This window comes from Trichoplusia ni, chromosome 7 (assembly GCF_003590095.1).
Source record: "Trichoplusia ni isolate ovarian cell line Hi5 chromosome 7, tn1, whole genome shotgun sequence".
Lineage (NCBI taxonomy): Eukaryota > Metazoa > Arthropoda > Insecta > Lepidoptera > Noctuidae > Trichoplusia > Trichoplusia ni.
Genome location: NC_039484.1, coordinates 1,138,755 through 1,157,057, shown reverse-complemented (window position 1 = coordinate 1,157,057; position 18,303 = coordinate 1,138,755). Strand labels below are relative to the sequence as shown.

At 39.4% G+C, this 18,303-nt stretch overlaps 1 protein-coding gene across 2 annotated transcripts; it reads left to right on the top strand.

The window, feature by feature from the left end:
• Nucleotides 1-268: 268 nt before the first annotated feature.
• LOC113496067 (serine-rich adhesin for platelets) lies at nucleotides 269-18,277 on the top strand. Of its 2 annotated transcripts, none has more exons than XM_026875160.1 (15): nucleotides 269-614; nucleotides 766-7,041; nucleotides 7,301-7,748; nucleotides 7,862-7,965; nucleotides 8,155-8,259; nucleotides 8,343-8,418; nucleotides 8,527-8,677; nucleotides 8,784-9,016; nucleotides 9,458-9,687; nucleotides 9,918-10,056; nucleotides 10,607-10,781; nucleotides 11,146-11,334; nucleotides 11,664-11,838; nucleotides 14,398-14,507; nucleotides 16,007-18,277. In XM_026875160.1, exons 2-15 carry the CDS (start codon nucleotides 794-796, stop codon nucleotides 16,318-16,320), a joined length of 8,697 nt encoding a protein of 2,898 aa, XP_026730961.1. In that variant the 5' UTR covers nucleotides 269-614; nucleotides 766-793; the 3' UTR covers nucleotides 16,321-18,277. The 2 variants fall into 2 exon arrangements, with proteins under 2 accessions (XP_026730961.1, XP_026730962.1); XM_026875161.1 differs by having other exon boundaries at nucleotides 269-618.
• The last annotated feature ends 26 nt before the right edge of the window (nucleotides 18,278-18,303 follow it).

Here is an 18,303-nt window from a genome sequence, read left to right as displayed (position 1 = left end):
AAATGTATACTTAATTGAACATGAATCTCCAAGTCCTGAATTTCTTTTCAAATCGACTAAGAAAAATGCTGCTTCACTAAAAATAGGCTTTAAATTGTGTGAATGAGAAAGCAAAAGAAGCTTCACTTATTTTGTTTAGAATAAAAAAAGTAGTTAGACCTTTTATTATGCTGTAACACTTATTGATTTATGAGTTTTGAAAGTGTAATTTTGAATAACAACAACATGACGCGCCTAACGCTACGCACTAGATTCAATAAAACGAGAGATGTATGTTATTGTTGCCACATCAAAGAATTATCTTCGTACTAAAGAGTTATTGTCTGACTCGTTTTAACACATGTCGAAAGACATATTTATTACTCTTTTACAAGCTAAAAGCTCAAGTAGAGCGATCTATGGGCTTCTTGCAGTTTACCAACACGACAATGGCCGAATTGTCCGTATAGGATATTTTTTATTGGCCCGTACGTCCCAACCTGCCATGTCTTTGGTTTTAAAAATGGCGTATACAAGCTTTTTGTTTGCCGGTGTACGCTGTTGAATACTTTCCAAGACCTCGCGTGTACTCAGACAAGACCTAAACGTCGTGAATATGAAATTAAAGTACATGTGTAGGTATATAATCAACGCTGTGGACCCCGTGAACGAAATTTTGTAACGTTATGGTGAATTAGAATGGTGCCTGTGGCTTGTCAATCTCGCACGTCGTCAGGTTACCCGTTCGTAACGTAAATATCACCCAGCGAGCGTTTTATATTTCAGATATGTCAGCGTCGAAAAACAGTAGATAATGGAGAGTTCAGAAGATGATGCGGGCACAGCGACGAACGCTTCCCGCCGTGCATCGGCGCGGGAAAAGGACGTCGGACTGGCCGAGGACGTCAATGCAACTAGTAGTTTCCACCAGGAACCATCCGAAGCGCGTCCGACGTGTGAAACTCCCGCGATGTCGGAGGATAATTTCGACGGCGACAGCGTTCCGTCGCCGTCGACGCAGGATGTCAACACGAGCACCGAGGCGATTTTGGATATGATTGATGAAATCGTCGATGGCCCAGGCGCTCCGAAGCGGTTACCACTGTCTGCCGATGATGTTAATATGCAATTTGATGAGCTCGAAATCATTAGTGCACACTCAAATAATACACAAGAATCTACTAAGAGTGATAGTGACAACATCTCGCCGCTGCCTGTGGAAGCATCGCCAGCAGAAAGTGTCAAAAGTGAACCAGTACTTCCTGTAGGCATTGATTCACAAGCAGAATCTTCAATTACCAGTGATATTTCAGCAGGCAATGTAAATACGGATAGTGTCGATTCAGCACCTGAGAGCTCTTCTCTGGCTGAGGGTGGTGAACCTGAGGTGTCTATACAGCCAGAAGATAGTGCACTATCTAGTGTGGTACCTGAAAGTCCTGCTATATGCCCTCTACCCATTCCTTCCAGCAGTGAAGAACAGACTGTGCAAAACATTTCAGTTGTCAGTGAGTGTGAATCGCAGGAACGAACAGTTAAGTGTGTGACGTCCAGTGATAGCAGGGACAATGTGACTGTTGAAAGTGCAGAGTCTACATCTAGTGATAGTAGTGTTAGTGAAGGTAAAGCTGTGCTTGTGGAGCCACAGGTGCGGTCACCATTAAGACGGAGGCTCGTACGGCCAGCTCCAAGTGACAGGCGACCTGACTCTACCGTGTCCTCAACCGTTGATTCTCAAATTGTTAATATACCTGTTGTGGAAGAGACAGGAAGTGAAAGTATCACCAAGGATGTGACTAGTTCGTCTGATGCCGTGCCCACAATACATGGTAATGTAAAACCAGAAGAGATTAGAAATGTAAGTGAAATTAACTTCTGCAAAGCAGAAACATCAGTGAGTCCTCCTAAAAAAATTAAGCTTATTAGACAAAAAGTAAATACTGGTACTAGTAATAGAAATACTTCTGTTGATAAAATAGCCATTTCATCAGAAAAAGATCAGTGTCAATCAACTTCATCTGAGAGTCATTCATTACCATTACCTGAGACTATGACAGAATCTTCAAATACTGATAGTAATTCAAAATCTCAAGAAAACAATGAATCAACAATATCTGTTAGTAACTGTGTAACTGAAAAGCCAGTAAAGAGTCCTGAACAAGCTGTATGCTCTGATCAACATTCCCAGCCTAGTATAGAACAATGTCACTTGCCCAAAATAGATAACAGTGAAAAGCAGTTAAACAATGAACAAGAATTACCTGTACAGTCAAGCTCATGTCAGCCAGCCTCGTTAATACCAGAAGCCAATGCAAGTAGTGGTATTATAGCACAAAAAACTAGTAATTTGCTTGCACCAAGCACAGCAGAACCAATTGATACACAATTGAATGTTTTAGAGCAAGATTCTGCAAGTAATATTGTTGATGATAAACAAGAGGTCACCAAAGATCCTGAAAGTAATAAAACTGTTCAGATACCTTCTGAAGTAACTGTAACTGAACCAAGAATAAGTCCAGAGAGCTCACAAATATCCTTACCAGATAGTTGTAAGCAAGATAACAGTAACTTACCAGAAAGTGCTGATCAAAATAATGTTCTGCGAATTGAATCAAATTTGTCTACAACAAATGTCCCTGAATCTAAAGTAGTAGAGCCAAGTAGTATTGCTGCAGCAATTGAGCTAGACCCTATGACTAATCTGCCTGAATCTCAAAAAGAGGTAGAACAGGACAGTGTGGTTTTGCCAATTGAACCAAACTCCCTTAAAAGTTTGCCAGAATCGAATGAAGCAGAACAGGATCATGCAGATATACCATGTAGACAAAACTTGGATGTGTCAAATTTGCCGGAATCAAATTTACAAGCAGAACAGAGTAAAATGGAAGAAAACTTGTCATCAACTAATTTGCCTAAAACTATGGCAGATCCATTTGAATCAAGCTTGTCATCAACAACTTTGCCTCAATCAAAAGGGGAAGAGACGGAACAGAGCACTGTGGCTTTGTTACCTGAAGAAAACTTATCTGTTTCTAACTTGCTTGAATCTAAAACGGATACAGACGAGAGTACCATAAATCTACAACATGAGTCTGAATCTTCAGACACAACAGAGCAGAGCAATGTTGTTTTACCAAGTAAACAAACACTGGCTGTGTCAAATTTGCCTGAATCTACAGAAGTGCTAGAGCAAAGTAGTGTGGTTTCGCCATGTACAGAAACACATGATTTATCTAATTTGACTGAGTCTACAGAAGTAGCTGAACAAAGTGCTGTGGTTGCACCATGTGAACTAATACAAGTTGCATCAAGTTTACCTAAATCTCCAGAAATAGTGGAGCAAAGTAGTGCAGTTTCACCATGTAAACAAATACAGATTGTATCAAATTTGCCTGAATCTACAGAAGCAGGAGAGCAAAGTAATGTGGTTTCACTTTGTGAACAAACACATGTTGCAACAAATTTGCTTAAATCTGCAGAAATAGAGGAGCAAAGCAATGTGATTACGCCGTGTGAACTAAACCTAGCTACATCAAATTTGCCTGATAGAATGCCAGAAGTAGAAGCAGAGCAGAGTGGTATAGTTCCACCGATTAAATTAAACTTGTCAATATCAAATCTGCCTGAATCAAAAGTGGAAGCAGAGCAAAGCAGTATTAGTAAAAACGTAAATAATGATGAATCTGAAGCCACTAAGCAGGTCCCAAAACTAACAATTAAATTAAAACAGATGGATGAAATGAAGTCTCCAGTACCCAAACTCACAATCAAACCAATAAAGCCACCCACAGACCATGAGGCAGATGATAAAATACCTTCTGTAACTAAAATAAATATTAAACCAATTCTGAAGCCACCTGAGAATGAGAGACCTTTAAGATCACAAGGGCTAGATGGAAATGTCAAATCAAATGCAAGTGAACAGTTACCATGCATCACAAAGTTGAATATAAAACCAATTCCTAAACCTCCAGAAAAAATTAATGATATTCACAGGAAGTCCAGTAGTAGTGAGATATCAGAATCAGAATATTCTGAAAATGATGAAAGCACTAGTACTTCAGACCAAGCATCTGCGTCAGATCAAGGATCTTCAGATATTGTTCCCAAAGTTACTATAAAACTTGGAAAACCTGGCACAGATTGTGAGGGTAAGTTTTACACTGAAAAAAATGCCCCAAAACTTACCATAAAGGCCATCCAACCAGATGAAAGGGATGAACCAGAATCTAAACTAAAATTAATAATTAGTCAATCTGAAGATACACCACCTGAGAAAATTCCTAAGCTTACCATAAAAACAGTATCAAAATCAGAGAGTCAACCACTTAGTCCAAAGTTGACTATTAAACCAATAAAACCCCCAGAAACATCCAGTAAAGAAAATGAAGTTTCCAAAACGAAAACACCCACTGAATCCTTTTCTACAGATCCTAGAGAAGGCCACCATGTGCCTAAGATTACTATCAAACCTGTAACAAGATCGTCCACAATGTGTGACAGTCCGGAACATATCCCTGTAGTAACAAAATTAAACATTAAACCTATTTTGAAACCTACTGAGATATCAGAGTCCTCTGAGGGCTTTGATGATAAAGTTCCTGTAGTTTCAAAATTAAATATAAAGCCTGTAATAAAGCCTAAAGATAATGATGTAGATTCTAGTTTAGATGATGTACCTAAAATTACTAAATTAAACATTAAACCGATAAAAAATCCAGAAGAGAATACTTCGGAAGAAAAAGACTGTGATGAATTGAATGCTGACATTGATAAGAATTGTATACCTGTTGTTACTAAAATTAATATTAAGCCTATTATTAAGCCTCAAGAGGAAGAAACATTAAAAGATTCAGAAAATCAATCATCAGAAACTGGAAACTCAAGTGATGATAATGGGGATCACATACCTGTAGTTACCAAAATAAACATCAAACCCATCATTAAACCAGATGACTTAGAGGAGTCATCTAAATCTGTTTCATCAAGTGAGCTGAGCATTCCTGTTGTGACAAAATTAAATATTAAACCACTGATTAAGCCAGGTGAAAGTATATCACCTTCATCACCTAAAAAAGACCATTTAAAAACTGATAGTCACAGTCCAAATATACCAATTGTCACAAAGCTAAACATTAAACCTGTTGTCAGGCCAGATGACACTGATTTATCAACATCAAAGAATGAAGTTGAAGAAAAGTTGGTTAAAAATCCTCCTTTGGTAATGAAAATTAATATGAAGGCAGTTACTGAAAACTATAATAATGAGAACTTACATAATGAACATGTATGTAACAATGTCAGTGAAGGGTTATTATCTATAGCTCCAAAAATTATGAAGGCAGCTAATGAATTGCAGACAAAATGTGAAAGTACTCCTGATGATAGGAACCTTAAAAGAAGCGAAGTGTCAACAAATGATAGTTCAAATCCTGTCATTGAACATTCTTCTGCTTCTGAGAAGCCTAAACAAAACTGTGTACCTGAACCTAATCAAAAGAGAGAAGGAAGTGTAGAGAGATCATCTGTTATTAAGAAACCCAATTTGAACACTTTGGTAAAGGATAAACCATTGTCTATAAGTATAGCTGAGTGTGATTCTATGATGCCAGGATCTTTATCAAATGACACTAAAATAGAAAGGCAGGTAAATGAAAGTCATACCAGCCTAGAACACAAGAATATAGCAGAGTCAACCATGATGCAAATTGTTGGTAGACAAAAGTATTCATCAGTACAAAATTGTACCTTATTGAAGAAACTGTTAGAAAATAAAAGTGATAGCTTAGATAAATCATTTGAAGTTTCTTCAATTACAAATTGTGGCCTGCCATTAGATAGAAATGATGCTATAAGTAAAGGTATTGGGAATAAGGATACTCTGCAGGAATCCGAAAATACAAGTAAAGATAAGCTCAGTTCCGGAAATATTGATAAAGTCGAAAGAAGGAGTCCCAGTGTGGCTAAAGTAAATGATTCAAACAAATTTGAGCATAGTAAATCACATACCATACAGCAGATTGCTGATAAAACAATTGAAAATATGACAAAACCCTTAGAAATAACTATATCTGACAAGATAAGTAATCAGAGCTCTGGCCAAGATTCCCCAAGAATAATATTAAAAATAAACAAGACTGATCATGGTCCATCTGCAAAAATTATCACAGAAGAAGTGAAGAGGCCAGAAACACAACAGAATTATACTGAAAATACTCAAGATATTGTAAATGATAAGCAAAGTCCAAGAAAGCATCTAGCTAATAGCAGAAGAAAGCAAGTAACTGACACATCTTTAAATTTATCAACAGGAAAAAGACTACGAAGCTCACGGATAGTTGAAAATACAGAAAAGTCCCCCCCGGGAAAGCGAAATATCGCCAAGAGGTCAACTACTGATACTAGCCCCCCTCAAAATAAGGAATCTGAACTTTCATTATTACAAACTAAAAGATTAAAATTGGGACAACTGTTGTCCAATAAATCTTTAACTATAACTCCTGTTACAAAAACTTCACCACCCTCACCAACTAAAACTACTTTAGAAATGAAACAAGGAGTAAAATCCGTCAACCATACTCTCCTTAACAATGAAAATTGTTCTAAAAATGGTAACTCTAAATTACATAATATTTTATCTAATTTACAAGCCAAACAAATGCAGTTCAATAACACAAACTGTTCTGAAAAAGCTCAAACTGTGGCTAGTGACATAGACTTAAATGCCTCAATGAGTAGTTCAGACACTGGTGAAAATACTCATGTAGAAAACTCGCGCCCGGAAGTTCAGGAGATGATTATTGCAGAAAATACAGATTTTCGGGAATTTGGTGCAACTCCGGAAGAAGTGTCTCAAGATCCACTGGAGGTAGATAGTTTAAAATCCACGGAAGAACCTCCCGAAATTGTAGACATTCCTAAACCAGTTGAATTAACGCCTCAGCCTAAGAAACGTGGACGACCGCGAAAATTGCCCGTATCAGAAGGAGCGAAGCCAGCTGCCGTCACGTTACCCGTGCCAGCCCTGGAGGAGCGACCGCAGCGGTCGCTTCGGCTTATGAGGTAATTTTTAGTGTATTTATGTGTTGAAATGAAACTACTTACACTAAACTATTTACAGATTTTAGTTCCCGACGTTTCGAAACCTTTGCAGGTATCATGGTCACGGGCAGACTGAGACGTCGGGAACTAAAATCTAAAATTAAACCGCGAAAAAATCCGTAAAAGTAGTTTCATTTTAATGTCTAACATTCGCATAAACCTATGTGGATATTGAATTAAACCTAGCCTGTGTGATAATCGTTTTTCTTCGCCTTTTCAGGGACAGACCAACAATACTATCAAAACCACGAGGACGAGGACGGGGCCGAGGAGGGCGACGCTCAGAAGCAACGCCATCTGCGGAGCTCGAAACTGTCGTAGTTATTGAACCCGCGGAACCAGAAGAGCGGCCAGTTTCTGGCGAGATCGACCCCACTAGTTCGAGAATCAAGCTACCTCGTATGACGGAAGCTCTCGACAAAATGCCTTCTACGTGCAACACGCCTTTGTCGAGTAGGAGAAGAAATTCTTCGGGAAATTTCTCGGCAGGAGACACGCCGGAAAAAGCGGTGCTTGATAACTCAAAATTAGATGAATTTGGCAAATCGCCAGAGCCACCTGGATCGGGAAGAGGTCGAGGGAGTCGCGGCGGGCGCGGGGGCAGAGGACGAACACCACGCGGCCGCGGCCGGGGGCGGGGCGGCGGGCGTGGCGCTATGTACATGAAGGTATGTTGCAGCTAGAAATTATTCAAGTCACCTTTTCCTTAAAAACACCATTGAGTCAATATAACCCTGTGTTTTCTTTATGTGTAACTTAAGATTTTTTTTATACCTTTCAGGAAACTATGGGTATCTACGGTCGAGTATGCGGGCCGGCTACAACGACAGTGCAGCTCTTCGAAGAGGAGACATGCATGATGGACGACAATGCAACGCCTGCTAAGTGAGTATGATTATTCTGATAGATATTGTAAAATCGATAAAAAACTCCCGCTGTAACAAAGTCAGATCAAATTAGTTGGTCTTGCATAAACACAATGGTATAAATTGTTATACTACTTCGAGTTAAAATTATTCCTAATCCATGTTCTAGTTATTCTTATGTGACTAATTCGTTCTTTTATAATTTTAGACCGTCGCACCTTCTTGACGAAGACTCGCAAAGTTCCGTCAAGAGTTCGACAAACGAGAGTAGCAACAAACTGAAAAAATCAAAATTCGCCGATTTGTTTGACAGGTATGCTTGGATTTCATTTGTATAAGTGTTCTTGCCATGTATTTTAATAAGACTGTTTTATACCTTTATAACATAATTTTCAGTAATAAAGTATGGACGGCTGCGGATGTGAAAGAATATACGTGGCCGCCACCCGATAAGGCTGATGTTGAACATAAGGTACAAACTCTTACTTAAATTATTTATATACTTTCATCTATATTTTGTACAAAGCATGTAGCTTAAGTCACTAAAAAGGTTTTAATATCGATTATGTTATTTTTACAGGTGATGATGATACAGGAGCAAGTTGCGATGTTTTTAGGCGTAAAAAGTTTTAAACGACGTTACCCTGAATTAAATCGACGGACAATCTCTGGTGATGAAAGAGATTATGTACTCAGCAAAGGTCTAGTGACCGAAGCACTATGTGATCTCGGTAAGTTATTTACAGATACCGTAATAATACACTTGCAAAACTTGTACACAGTGGTTACTAGGTAGAAAGAGATAAACAGTATCTAAACATTTCTGCCTTTGAACAGGTATCACCGCGGTTGATGCCAGTGATGTACTAGACATCATGTTATCAGACTATCCTCACAAGTACGAAGAGTTTCGGTCGCATCAGCGTCAGAGACAGCTGACCGAAGCCGAAGAGGAACCTGTTGAGGAGACCAAAGTTGAAGAGAAGGTGGTCAAGGTCGAGATGAAACCGGAGAAACCGGCCGAAACAAAACCTGAACCACCGAAAGTTGATCCCGAAAAGACGAGACAGGTTAGTTGGTTTTGAGAATTATTGTTTTGTATACTCTGTTTAAATGACATTATATAATGTAGTTGTGTGCTTACGATAGACGAGATTGTTTGCAAATTAAAACAATTTTGATAAAATGAGGTTTAGGAAGGTTGCGATCTGTGAAAGCTCGGTTAGCCGCGTCTCTGGCGCCTCCTGAAGAACTGTGCGCTCTCGAAAAACGCGACGAGATAATCCGATTAGCGCCGAGTTAGAGCCACGCGAACCTAGCGAGCGCTGGGGACACATCGCGCGCTAATGGCGGGCTGTCGCGACTCTCACGTGCGCCTTGTGTGGGAAAGCCAAACTTTGTTGTCTTAAAACCTTTGGGCCATAAATAGAAATATACTTAGTGCCACACGGAAAACTAATTTGACCGTGATATCAATTTCTCCTCACGTCGCGTTGTATGTATGTTACCAGGACATGGCGGCGGCGGCCATAGCGTCAGCGAGCGAGTGGAACGCGCGCGCCAACGCGGCGCGGCGCGGCGCGTGCGCGGACCTGCAGTCGCTCACGGTGCAGCGCGCGCGCGCCCCGCCGCCGCCGCCGCGCCGCGCGCACCTGCGCCCGCCCGCCGGCTTCTACCCGCACGCGCTGCTGCCCGGCCAGTACCAGCACTCCTACCGCGTCTACACGCCCGACCAGCTCAGGTAACCGCTGCACGCCCACACGCCTGCGCTGTCTCGCTTTACAGTGGCATTTAGTTTATGACTTCAGCTTCATGACCAGGGTACGCCACGCCACTATGCTCGCGCATATACTGTGCTCGTCGGGTTTCGGTCGGACATCTACGCATCCATATCTTCCGTTGATTTTTCTTCACAATGTTCGAATTTAATTCACGGAGGCAACTATAGTCAGCAATGTTTGTATGCTGCAGGTACTTCCCTCTGAACACGGTGTTGGCGGGCCCGCCGGCGCCGGCGAGCGAGGACTGGAGCTCGGAGTCGGAGCCCGACTGGGGCTCGCGCTGCTCCTCCTCCGACGACTCCGACGCGCCCACGCATCACAACGCCAAGGTATACACAGCACAAGATTGTTCCTTACTCTGTCTGACTGTTCACTATCATTGAGCACTTGCTCACCATAAGGTAATAATTTCCTAAAACACATATAAAAATCGTACAATAGGATGATCAATAACACAAAAGAAATTTAAGTGCCTAACCAAAAATCGGTTGAGTTAGGTTTCGCTTTTTCGGAGGTTTACAGAAAGGTGGCCAAAATCGTCACCCACGCAAAAACAAAATTATGGCAATGTAAGATGTTAATTGTGAAAACTCGGATAACAGTGCCCGCTAATGCGAATATTGGAGGTTTCAACTCCGCTTTGTGACGAACGTCGCGTGCGACGCGATGCTGCCATCCGCAATCTTCAGAAAACGCGTATTATCCAATTCTGTACAAACAACAGTCTGCACTACCTATTTGTACGGTTTTCACTTGCCCAATACGTCATAACTTTTCAGTATAAAATTATAAATGTGGATAAAAATCCCTATCAAATTTAAGAATAAAGAAATATAATTGCATACATTTGTAATTATAAGTGACTAACTAACATTTCAGCGCAAGAAGCTAACCAAGACGAAGCGTAGCAGTCAAGCGGAAGCGTCTGTCAGGGTGAAGGAAGAGCCAGTTGTGGAGGAGGTGGACCTGTGCCGCGTGTGTAAGCTGCGGCTCGAAGCCAACCGCCGCTACACGCACGAGAGGTTCCTAGTCTGCGCGAACTGCAACGCTAAGCGTGAGTCTACATTTGTAATGTCTATTTATTTTCCTAGAATGTTTCTGTCCTACTTAGGCAAATTCGTCGATCGTGTATGACGTGCCAATTTTAGTTAAGGAGGTGATTTATTATTTGGGTGGGTTTAAGGACTACTTACTGTTTAAAGTCAATGCTAAACCGATTAGTGATTTCGAACTAAAAAGGTTAAGATGAACTTGTATGCCATCCGTATACTCATATCTGAAATATTTACTACAATAAAGTATTATGTTTAGACGCCAAAAAGCGACAGTATTCGTTATTCGTTACACGGGCATGTAAAGTCAGTAATCAAACATACTGTAAAGTGTATAAGTTAAATATTAATTTCTGTATGTATCAGTGCACCCGTCCTGCCTGGAGCTGAGCGCGGACACGATCCGCAAGTGCCGCGAGTACCCGTGGCAGTGCGCCGAGTGCAAGACCTGCTGCTCGTGTCGCCAGCCCGCCGACGACGACAAGATGCTGTTCTGTGACCTCTGCGACCGCGGCTTCCACATCTACTGCGTCGGCCTCGATACTGTGCCCAGCGGTAAGTAGCGTGGATATTGCATAATAGGAATGTTGTTTTTTGTTGCTGTTAAGTATGGTATTAAAAATTACAGAAAGAATTTTAGATAGTTGACACTTTTAATTCAGTGTTGCTAACTTAGAATATTATTTTAGGTCTTTCTTAAACCTTTAATATTTTATATAATGTGAATGATCATATATTCTTCTTCATCAGTCAACATCCCCAGTCCGAATGTGTGTTTTAAATCAATTTCGGAGATATTTATTAATAGTACATCTTATAGAAATTGCTTCCGTGTATGAAAGTACCTTCGGTATGAAGTACAAGGCCAGGTGTTGTCCGCGCAGGTCGCTGGCACTGCGTGGAGTGCGCGGTGTGCAAGTCGTGCGGCGCGCGGTCGCCGGGCGGGCCGCCGGGCGCCGCCGCCGCCGCCGCCGCGCCCGCCGACTGGCACCACCAGACGCGGCGCGGCCCGGGCGGACACAAGGTCTACTCGCACTCGCTCTGCACGCCCTGCGCCAGGTCAGTACCCACTCCGCCGCGCGCCGGCATCACGCACTAAACAGCGACCGCGGCCAAACATACCACTAACAATATGAAACGGAACATAGACTCTCCTACCTAGATCATTTTGTTGTTCGAATATCCTAAGATGAAATATATCGTCTAGCGTTTGAACGCAGGCTGACTTTCTTGTATGAATAAATCAAGTTTATGAGCTGACTAAACGCTAATATAAAAAACCTTACCTCTGATTACTACATAAAAGATATAAATATTAATAATCATTATTAGGTTCTCCATCAACTAGCTTGCTTAGATACGACTCCGCGCTTATCCGATCATAAAAAGAATAGAAGTCATACAAAAAGTAATGAAAAAACTACAAAACTATATTCATCAGACAAGCATCACAAAAACATGTTTTATAAACAACACATTTTTAATTGAAATTTATTTGACTTATTAATTATGTAATAAGAATTACTGCAATCAGCTCTATCGCTTTTTATTCATACTCAGACTTGTCTGTGATTTTAACGAAACTTCTCAAAATATACATTTTAATTTATGTAAGTTTTAAAGCAATCACAAATGTTAACATGATTTGGTATCCTTTTATGAAAATGGGTGGGTCTTACTAGATCGTGAAACTCGTAGAACGTCGCTTAGGATAGTTGCAGCATTTATTGCAGAACGGAAAATATTTATTGCAAATATCCCGTTATAAACATTGCCAATGCTTAAAATACATATTTATTTAGTAAATACATCAATGAAACAGAGTATATAAACAACAAGTAACATATTATTTATGGTTCTTAAAAGTTTATGACTGTTTCCATATAGAATATTTGATTTACATTAATCTTAATTATAAACTCAATAGTATAATGAATCATTAATCAAGCTATCATCCCCTATTATAATAATCCCTAATTCATTTAGTTATAATGTATAAAATATTCCTGTATCAAGTAGAACATGGTATACATTCCTACCTTAACTTATGATATAGTTTAAATCCCATTAAAACTTTCGCAAGAAAGAAAAGGACTAGTCGCACTGGAGTGAATCAAACAATTGAGTCTATTAAATCGATTGAAACAAAATCTGTGATTCGCCTTTGTCTGACTGCTCCTTTTAATGTTGAATATACAATTACAGCATTAAACAACATGTTAAAAACAGCTAGGTTCGTCTAGGATATATTTCTACAAGAATAATCAAATTAAAATGATTCAATATTATTTTTCAAGTAATGCCAAGAGGGGCCCGAACAAAACGTGAATGCAATCACTTTCTCAAAGAAGATTATATGTCGAGGATGCAGATAAAAAGTACCAAGTTTAATACAAAGTCATTAAATGATTTTTATGTGTATATTGTTTACGTATTAATTGGTCTTGGTAGTTCATGTGTACTCACGTCATCTCATGTGTTTGATGTGGACTAACACGTGCTGATCATAGTGTCGTCTCAACGTTCGCCTTCACTCTGTCGACATCCGCTTTGTCTCTGGTATCGTAGCATTTTGGCCCCCGCAGAATGTTTACTTTTGCCCCAATGCAGCGTTCTTACTCAGCACATCCCAGTAATACATAAGTTGCATGCCATTCCCATAGATATAAGTTTATTATTTATGCATATTTGAAGAATGTTTGTTGATTGTTATAATCTATTAATCAGTTTTTTAACTTTGTATATTTGTTGTATAAAACTCTAATGATTTGCGAGCAAACAGTCTTCACAGAAAGAACAGCAAAGTGGACCATTGTCGCAAAGCACAGCCTATTGGTATGGGGATCACATTTTAAGCACTGTCTATACAAAAGTATGCTCTAATGCAAACAATAATGACAGTTTGAACAAAATTCTGGGTGTATTATTATTTGGTACTATGGCCACTGAAACTTTACTGTTCCTCCTATTTTTTTATATTAAATTTTTATCCTTCCATTTGTTGATAATTGATGCAATACACATTAGGTAGCTAAAAACTTTTGTATTTTTGTATATTGTTTTTGGTTTGATGGTTGTACTGCGTCAATTACCCTTGAATCATCAATGACAATGGGTGTCGACATCTCATCAGTCATCTTGCAGTCGGCTGCGACTAACTCACATCCATCCCGTTAACTAACAAGGGCGTAGTACCATCAGTCTCCCCAGTGCGTTCACTAACTCCACTTTATGTTTGTTACTTGTCTTCGAGCTCGAACATCCGAAACATTCTTTTTCTGAAATGCAGCTTTGTTTTTGCGTAACTCTAGCTAGATTTAACTTATTGCATTTATATATTTTATTTTCTTTAGCTATCAGCTTGTGTCAATTCAACTTACAGTTGTGTTAATTATGTGTAATGTTTCAGCCGCGCGTTTATATTTCTTAATTTGCAATTGCGCGTAAAAAGTAAATGGATATTAATACCGCGTCGAAGACAAGCAACAAACGTAACGTATGTATGAAGCGATACCGTCCACTCGGCAGCGGGGTTTCGGTGTTAATACTAATGGCGTGTTTCTGTGTTCCGGTGCTTGTGCGCGTACGGTCCGTATGTGTGTGTGCGTGCGTGCGTAGGGCGTATCGCATCGGTCGCTACTGCCCGCTCTGCGAGCGCTCCTTCATCGGTCCGAAGGGGACCATGCAGCTCGTCATATGTAAGCTCTGCGATAGGCAACTGCATCAAGGTACGTCATAACCACCGAACGTGTAGAACGCATACGCTTGCCCGCCCGCTACACCGGTTAGACATGATTAGCTGACATAGAATGCATGATGTTTTAGTAACACATTTATCTCTTAGCGAAACAGATAATATCCTTCCTAGCGAAAAGTGGTCTTACTATAATCGTTAACGTCAATAAATAATGCTTTAATGTATAGAAATGACATTTATTGTTGTTTCAATGAGTCATGTGACTTTTGAACTGTCATATCCACCCATTCGAGTGTTTTCTATTGACGTTAAAAAATTCACCTTGCTAGAGGGGCTTGGGTTAAAACGAAACTTTGCTTTGTTTGTGTCAACAGAGTCATGTGTTATAAATAAAAACCAGCGAATTAGCTTCGTTTCGTCTCAAATCTAGCGGTTTGCCATACGAGAGTATAAACCTGCCATAAACATCGTGCAGTGATATAATTTCTGGCTGAAAAACTACCGAGGTTAAAAAATATTATGTACTGTATCTAAATGGTAATCATGTCTAGCCAGTTGCGGTTTTCCGAAACTGAGAATACATTTTTTATAATAATTGTCCGAAACCGCTTTTAGTGTTGAGCATGTTCCTAGATGCTATTTGAGAATGCGCTGTGCATGTTCTGTTGTATTTACATAAGAAATGTTATTCTCTTTTTTAGCTTTACTCGATCCTTCATTACTGTCATCTTACATAGATACATTTCCATAGACATTATTTAGCCTTATATGTATATTGTATGCTTATTTTCCATTTATATCGCTACATCCTATAACAGTCCAGTATCTGTGCAACCTGTTATGATTGCGTACATAACAACATATACCTACAAACTATCCAAATATATACGTAAAACGGTTCGCCGTCCAGACATAAACATACGACATGTAAACCGATAGGAAGCTTTTGTTTTTGTTAGATGTGATTAGATGACAACATATAGGTGAAAGCATGATGTATAATACACAGTAAGCAATGATCTGCCTAAACTAGAATATAGCTAAAAATATAATGGGTCGCAAAACACGAAGGTTATCGAACTTTCAAATTTGTGTGTGCCATGCATTGTCGTGTATTAGGTGTAGGTTACGCTCGGTTACGAGTCAGCGGCATGGGGCCATAAGGGAGATATAATGTTGCTTAGGTGTGTAAGTACTATTGCTAAGTTAACGATGTTTTTGTGCCCAAATCGCACCCTACGCCCCTATTTATGACAATAAAGCTAAGAAGATCAAGGACTTCTTTCAGAATTTCATTCAAATTAATTGTTTGTATTAACTTGAATTACATGAATAACTATCATTTTAATAGCCGTATAATAATAATAAGGAAGGCAGTTGTGTTAAAAAAAAAACTAACTGCAAGTAAACTTCAAGATAAAGATTCCTAGTGAATATTTGTCATGATTGTAATAAATGGGCAAGCAGCAGCCCCTGTGGGCTGCGGCTCGCCCGTAGCGGAGCAGTGGGTGAAGTGCGCTTGTCCCGCAGAGTGCGTTAGGCAGTCGGGGCGCTCGCTGTCGGTGCTGGACTACACGTGCGCGGAGTGCCGGCGCGGCGGCATCACGTCGCGCGCGGCGGCCGTGCGCCTGGCGCCGCGCACCATCGCCACGCTGTTCATGGCCAAGCGCCGCTTCAACAAGTACGCGCACCGCCAGTACATGGAGTCGCGCCTGCGCGAGGCCGAGCCGCCGCTGCTGCTGCTGGCGCCGCAGCCCTCGGACGACGAGCGCGACGACCCCGACGCCGCCTCCGACCCGCTCGACGCCGACGGCCCGCCCGAACATACGTCTAGCTGTTCTTAGTTCATATGTTACTCTTATTCGCTTCGGTACTACGGTTGTAAGGTAAACTGTTACATAAATCTGATTAATATAACGATTAACCGGTAGGCTATGTACGTGTAAGTTGTCGGATAGTGAAGAGATACTAGTGTATGTCTCTTTGTGTTATCGCTGCGTTTTGTTTTCTGTGCGCTGGGATGTTTGCGAATATGATCGACGGAGAAGAATCGGCGCAGACGAAATATTATGTATATTATTATCATATCCCTAGAGGGAGTTAGACGGTTTGATTTAACAGACGATAAAGATCATAAAAGTGGTTAGATAGATAGCTGTAGATCGCAGGACACTAACATATAAACTGTACAGTAATTTAATACTAACTTCACTATATGGGTAGCTGGGCAATCATACTATTTTTAATATCATAGATTTGATTTAAAGTATCCAAGACAAATCATGTATTGTATTGTGTATTCGTCCACAATTGGTTATGTTAAAAGTGATTAGAATATGAGAGATTGTGTAGTTGTGCTGTTATACTTTATGAGAGAATGATGTTTTTTTTATTGTGTGTACACATGTTCATTTCTGTGTGTGAACTCTATATTAGAATTGAGCAGACATGGTATCTTTTGTCATTTACGAATTAATTAGTTTTCAACAATAAAAATAATAATAAATGCATACAATAGAAATCTGCCTTTTAATGCATTTTAAAGTTTTGTTTCAAAATTATTATTTTTGTCACACTGTTTACTAATCGTGCATACGACAAGAAGACAGATTGCATTTTGTTTTATTTTTGGATATAGTATAATTTTTAGATTATCGTTAATTTCGCTTTATAAGGTATTTATTTTAGTCGTACTTTTATATGGATACAGCTGTATACAATCTTATGTCCCAGATAATATTCGAGGAGGATTGTTACATGAACGAAGGGAATTATTAATTCATTAGGTTCAGATTATGATAGACTGTTGCCTTAAATGAATTTTATTTATGAATCGATTGGATATGATTTAAGAAATGTTTCCCCCTATACGCACTTTATGAAAGTTGTTGATTAATACACTATTTAGATTATTTTATAAGATTTTATCGTTTCTGTAGTTTTATTTGTACGAATGAAATTCAGCAGCTCTTCTTTCAAGTGACAATTGATAGTTTTCCTTACTTAATTTCAAAGTACAAAACACATAGGCTACCTTTATGTTTTATTTACTTGCACTCGTTCTGGAAGGCAATATGAACCCAATGAATAAATATAGATTTATACAAAGATCAAATAAATTATTTAACTCAGAGTATAGTATGTTTATTTTTCATTATGAGAAAATTATTTATTTATTACTATGGTGTTACAAAGATAGTATTAAATATAGCTGAATTGGGTGGTATTCATTTCCAGGGCGACGCCGGAAATGATTGGTTGGACGTGCCTACACGCAGGCATCGTATTCGTTTTCGGTATACGTAACATTCGATTCAACAAGTGTATGCATTTGCTGTACTTACGATATAATCTCTGCGCGCTATCGTCTCTTAACCACTGCTGTGTGCAATTATCCCCATAATGTTGTGTATTATAACTTGTATTAGAATTATATTGTGTAAGTGCAGGTGACGACCTTAGTAACTTCATTGAATACTGACACTAATGTATCAATGTTTTAGTTTATAATTATGCTTTGGTTAATATTAATCATAATTTACTTATTAGTGATGACTTTTAAGATTAAATTGATGTCCTCGAAATCATGATATAAAACCTTTTATACAATATACACAACTGATCCTGGTGTGAGTGACACCGTAATTCGCATTGCTTTATCGACACAGGTGAATTTGTAAGACTTACTTGTAAGAGAATAATGATAACTTTATGTCTACTTAAGCCAAGTGTAAACGTTCTAGAAATCTCGCACTGTTCGGTCAATTTTGTAAAAAAAGATAAATTAAATTTTAATTTGAACTTTGTTTTTTTATTGCTTCTTACAG

Bases quoted from the DNA above. Each gene is read 5' to 3' on its own strand.
- LOC113496067 (XM_026875160.1), top strand. From the start codon at position 794: ATGGAGAGTTCAGAAGATGATGCGGGCACAGCGACGAACGCTTCCCGC. The intron at 8,260-8,342 runs GTATGCTTGGAT...CATAATTTTCAG, and splicing joins TTCGCCGATTTGTTTGACAG to TAATAAAGTATGGACGGCTG. The intron at 9,017-9,457 runs GTTAGTTGGTTT...GTATGTTACCAG, and splicing joins ATCCCGAAAAGACGAGACAG to GACATGGCGGCGGCGGCCAT.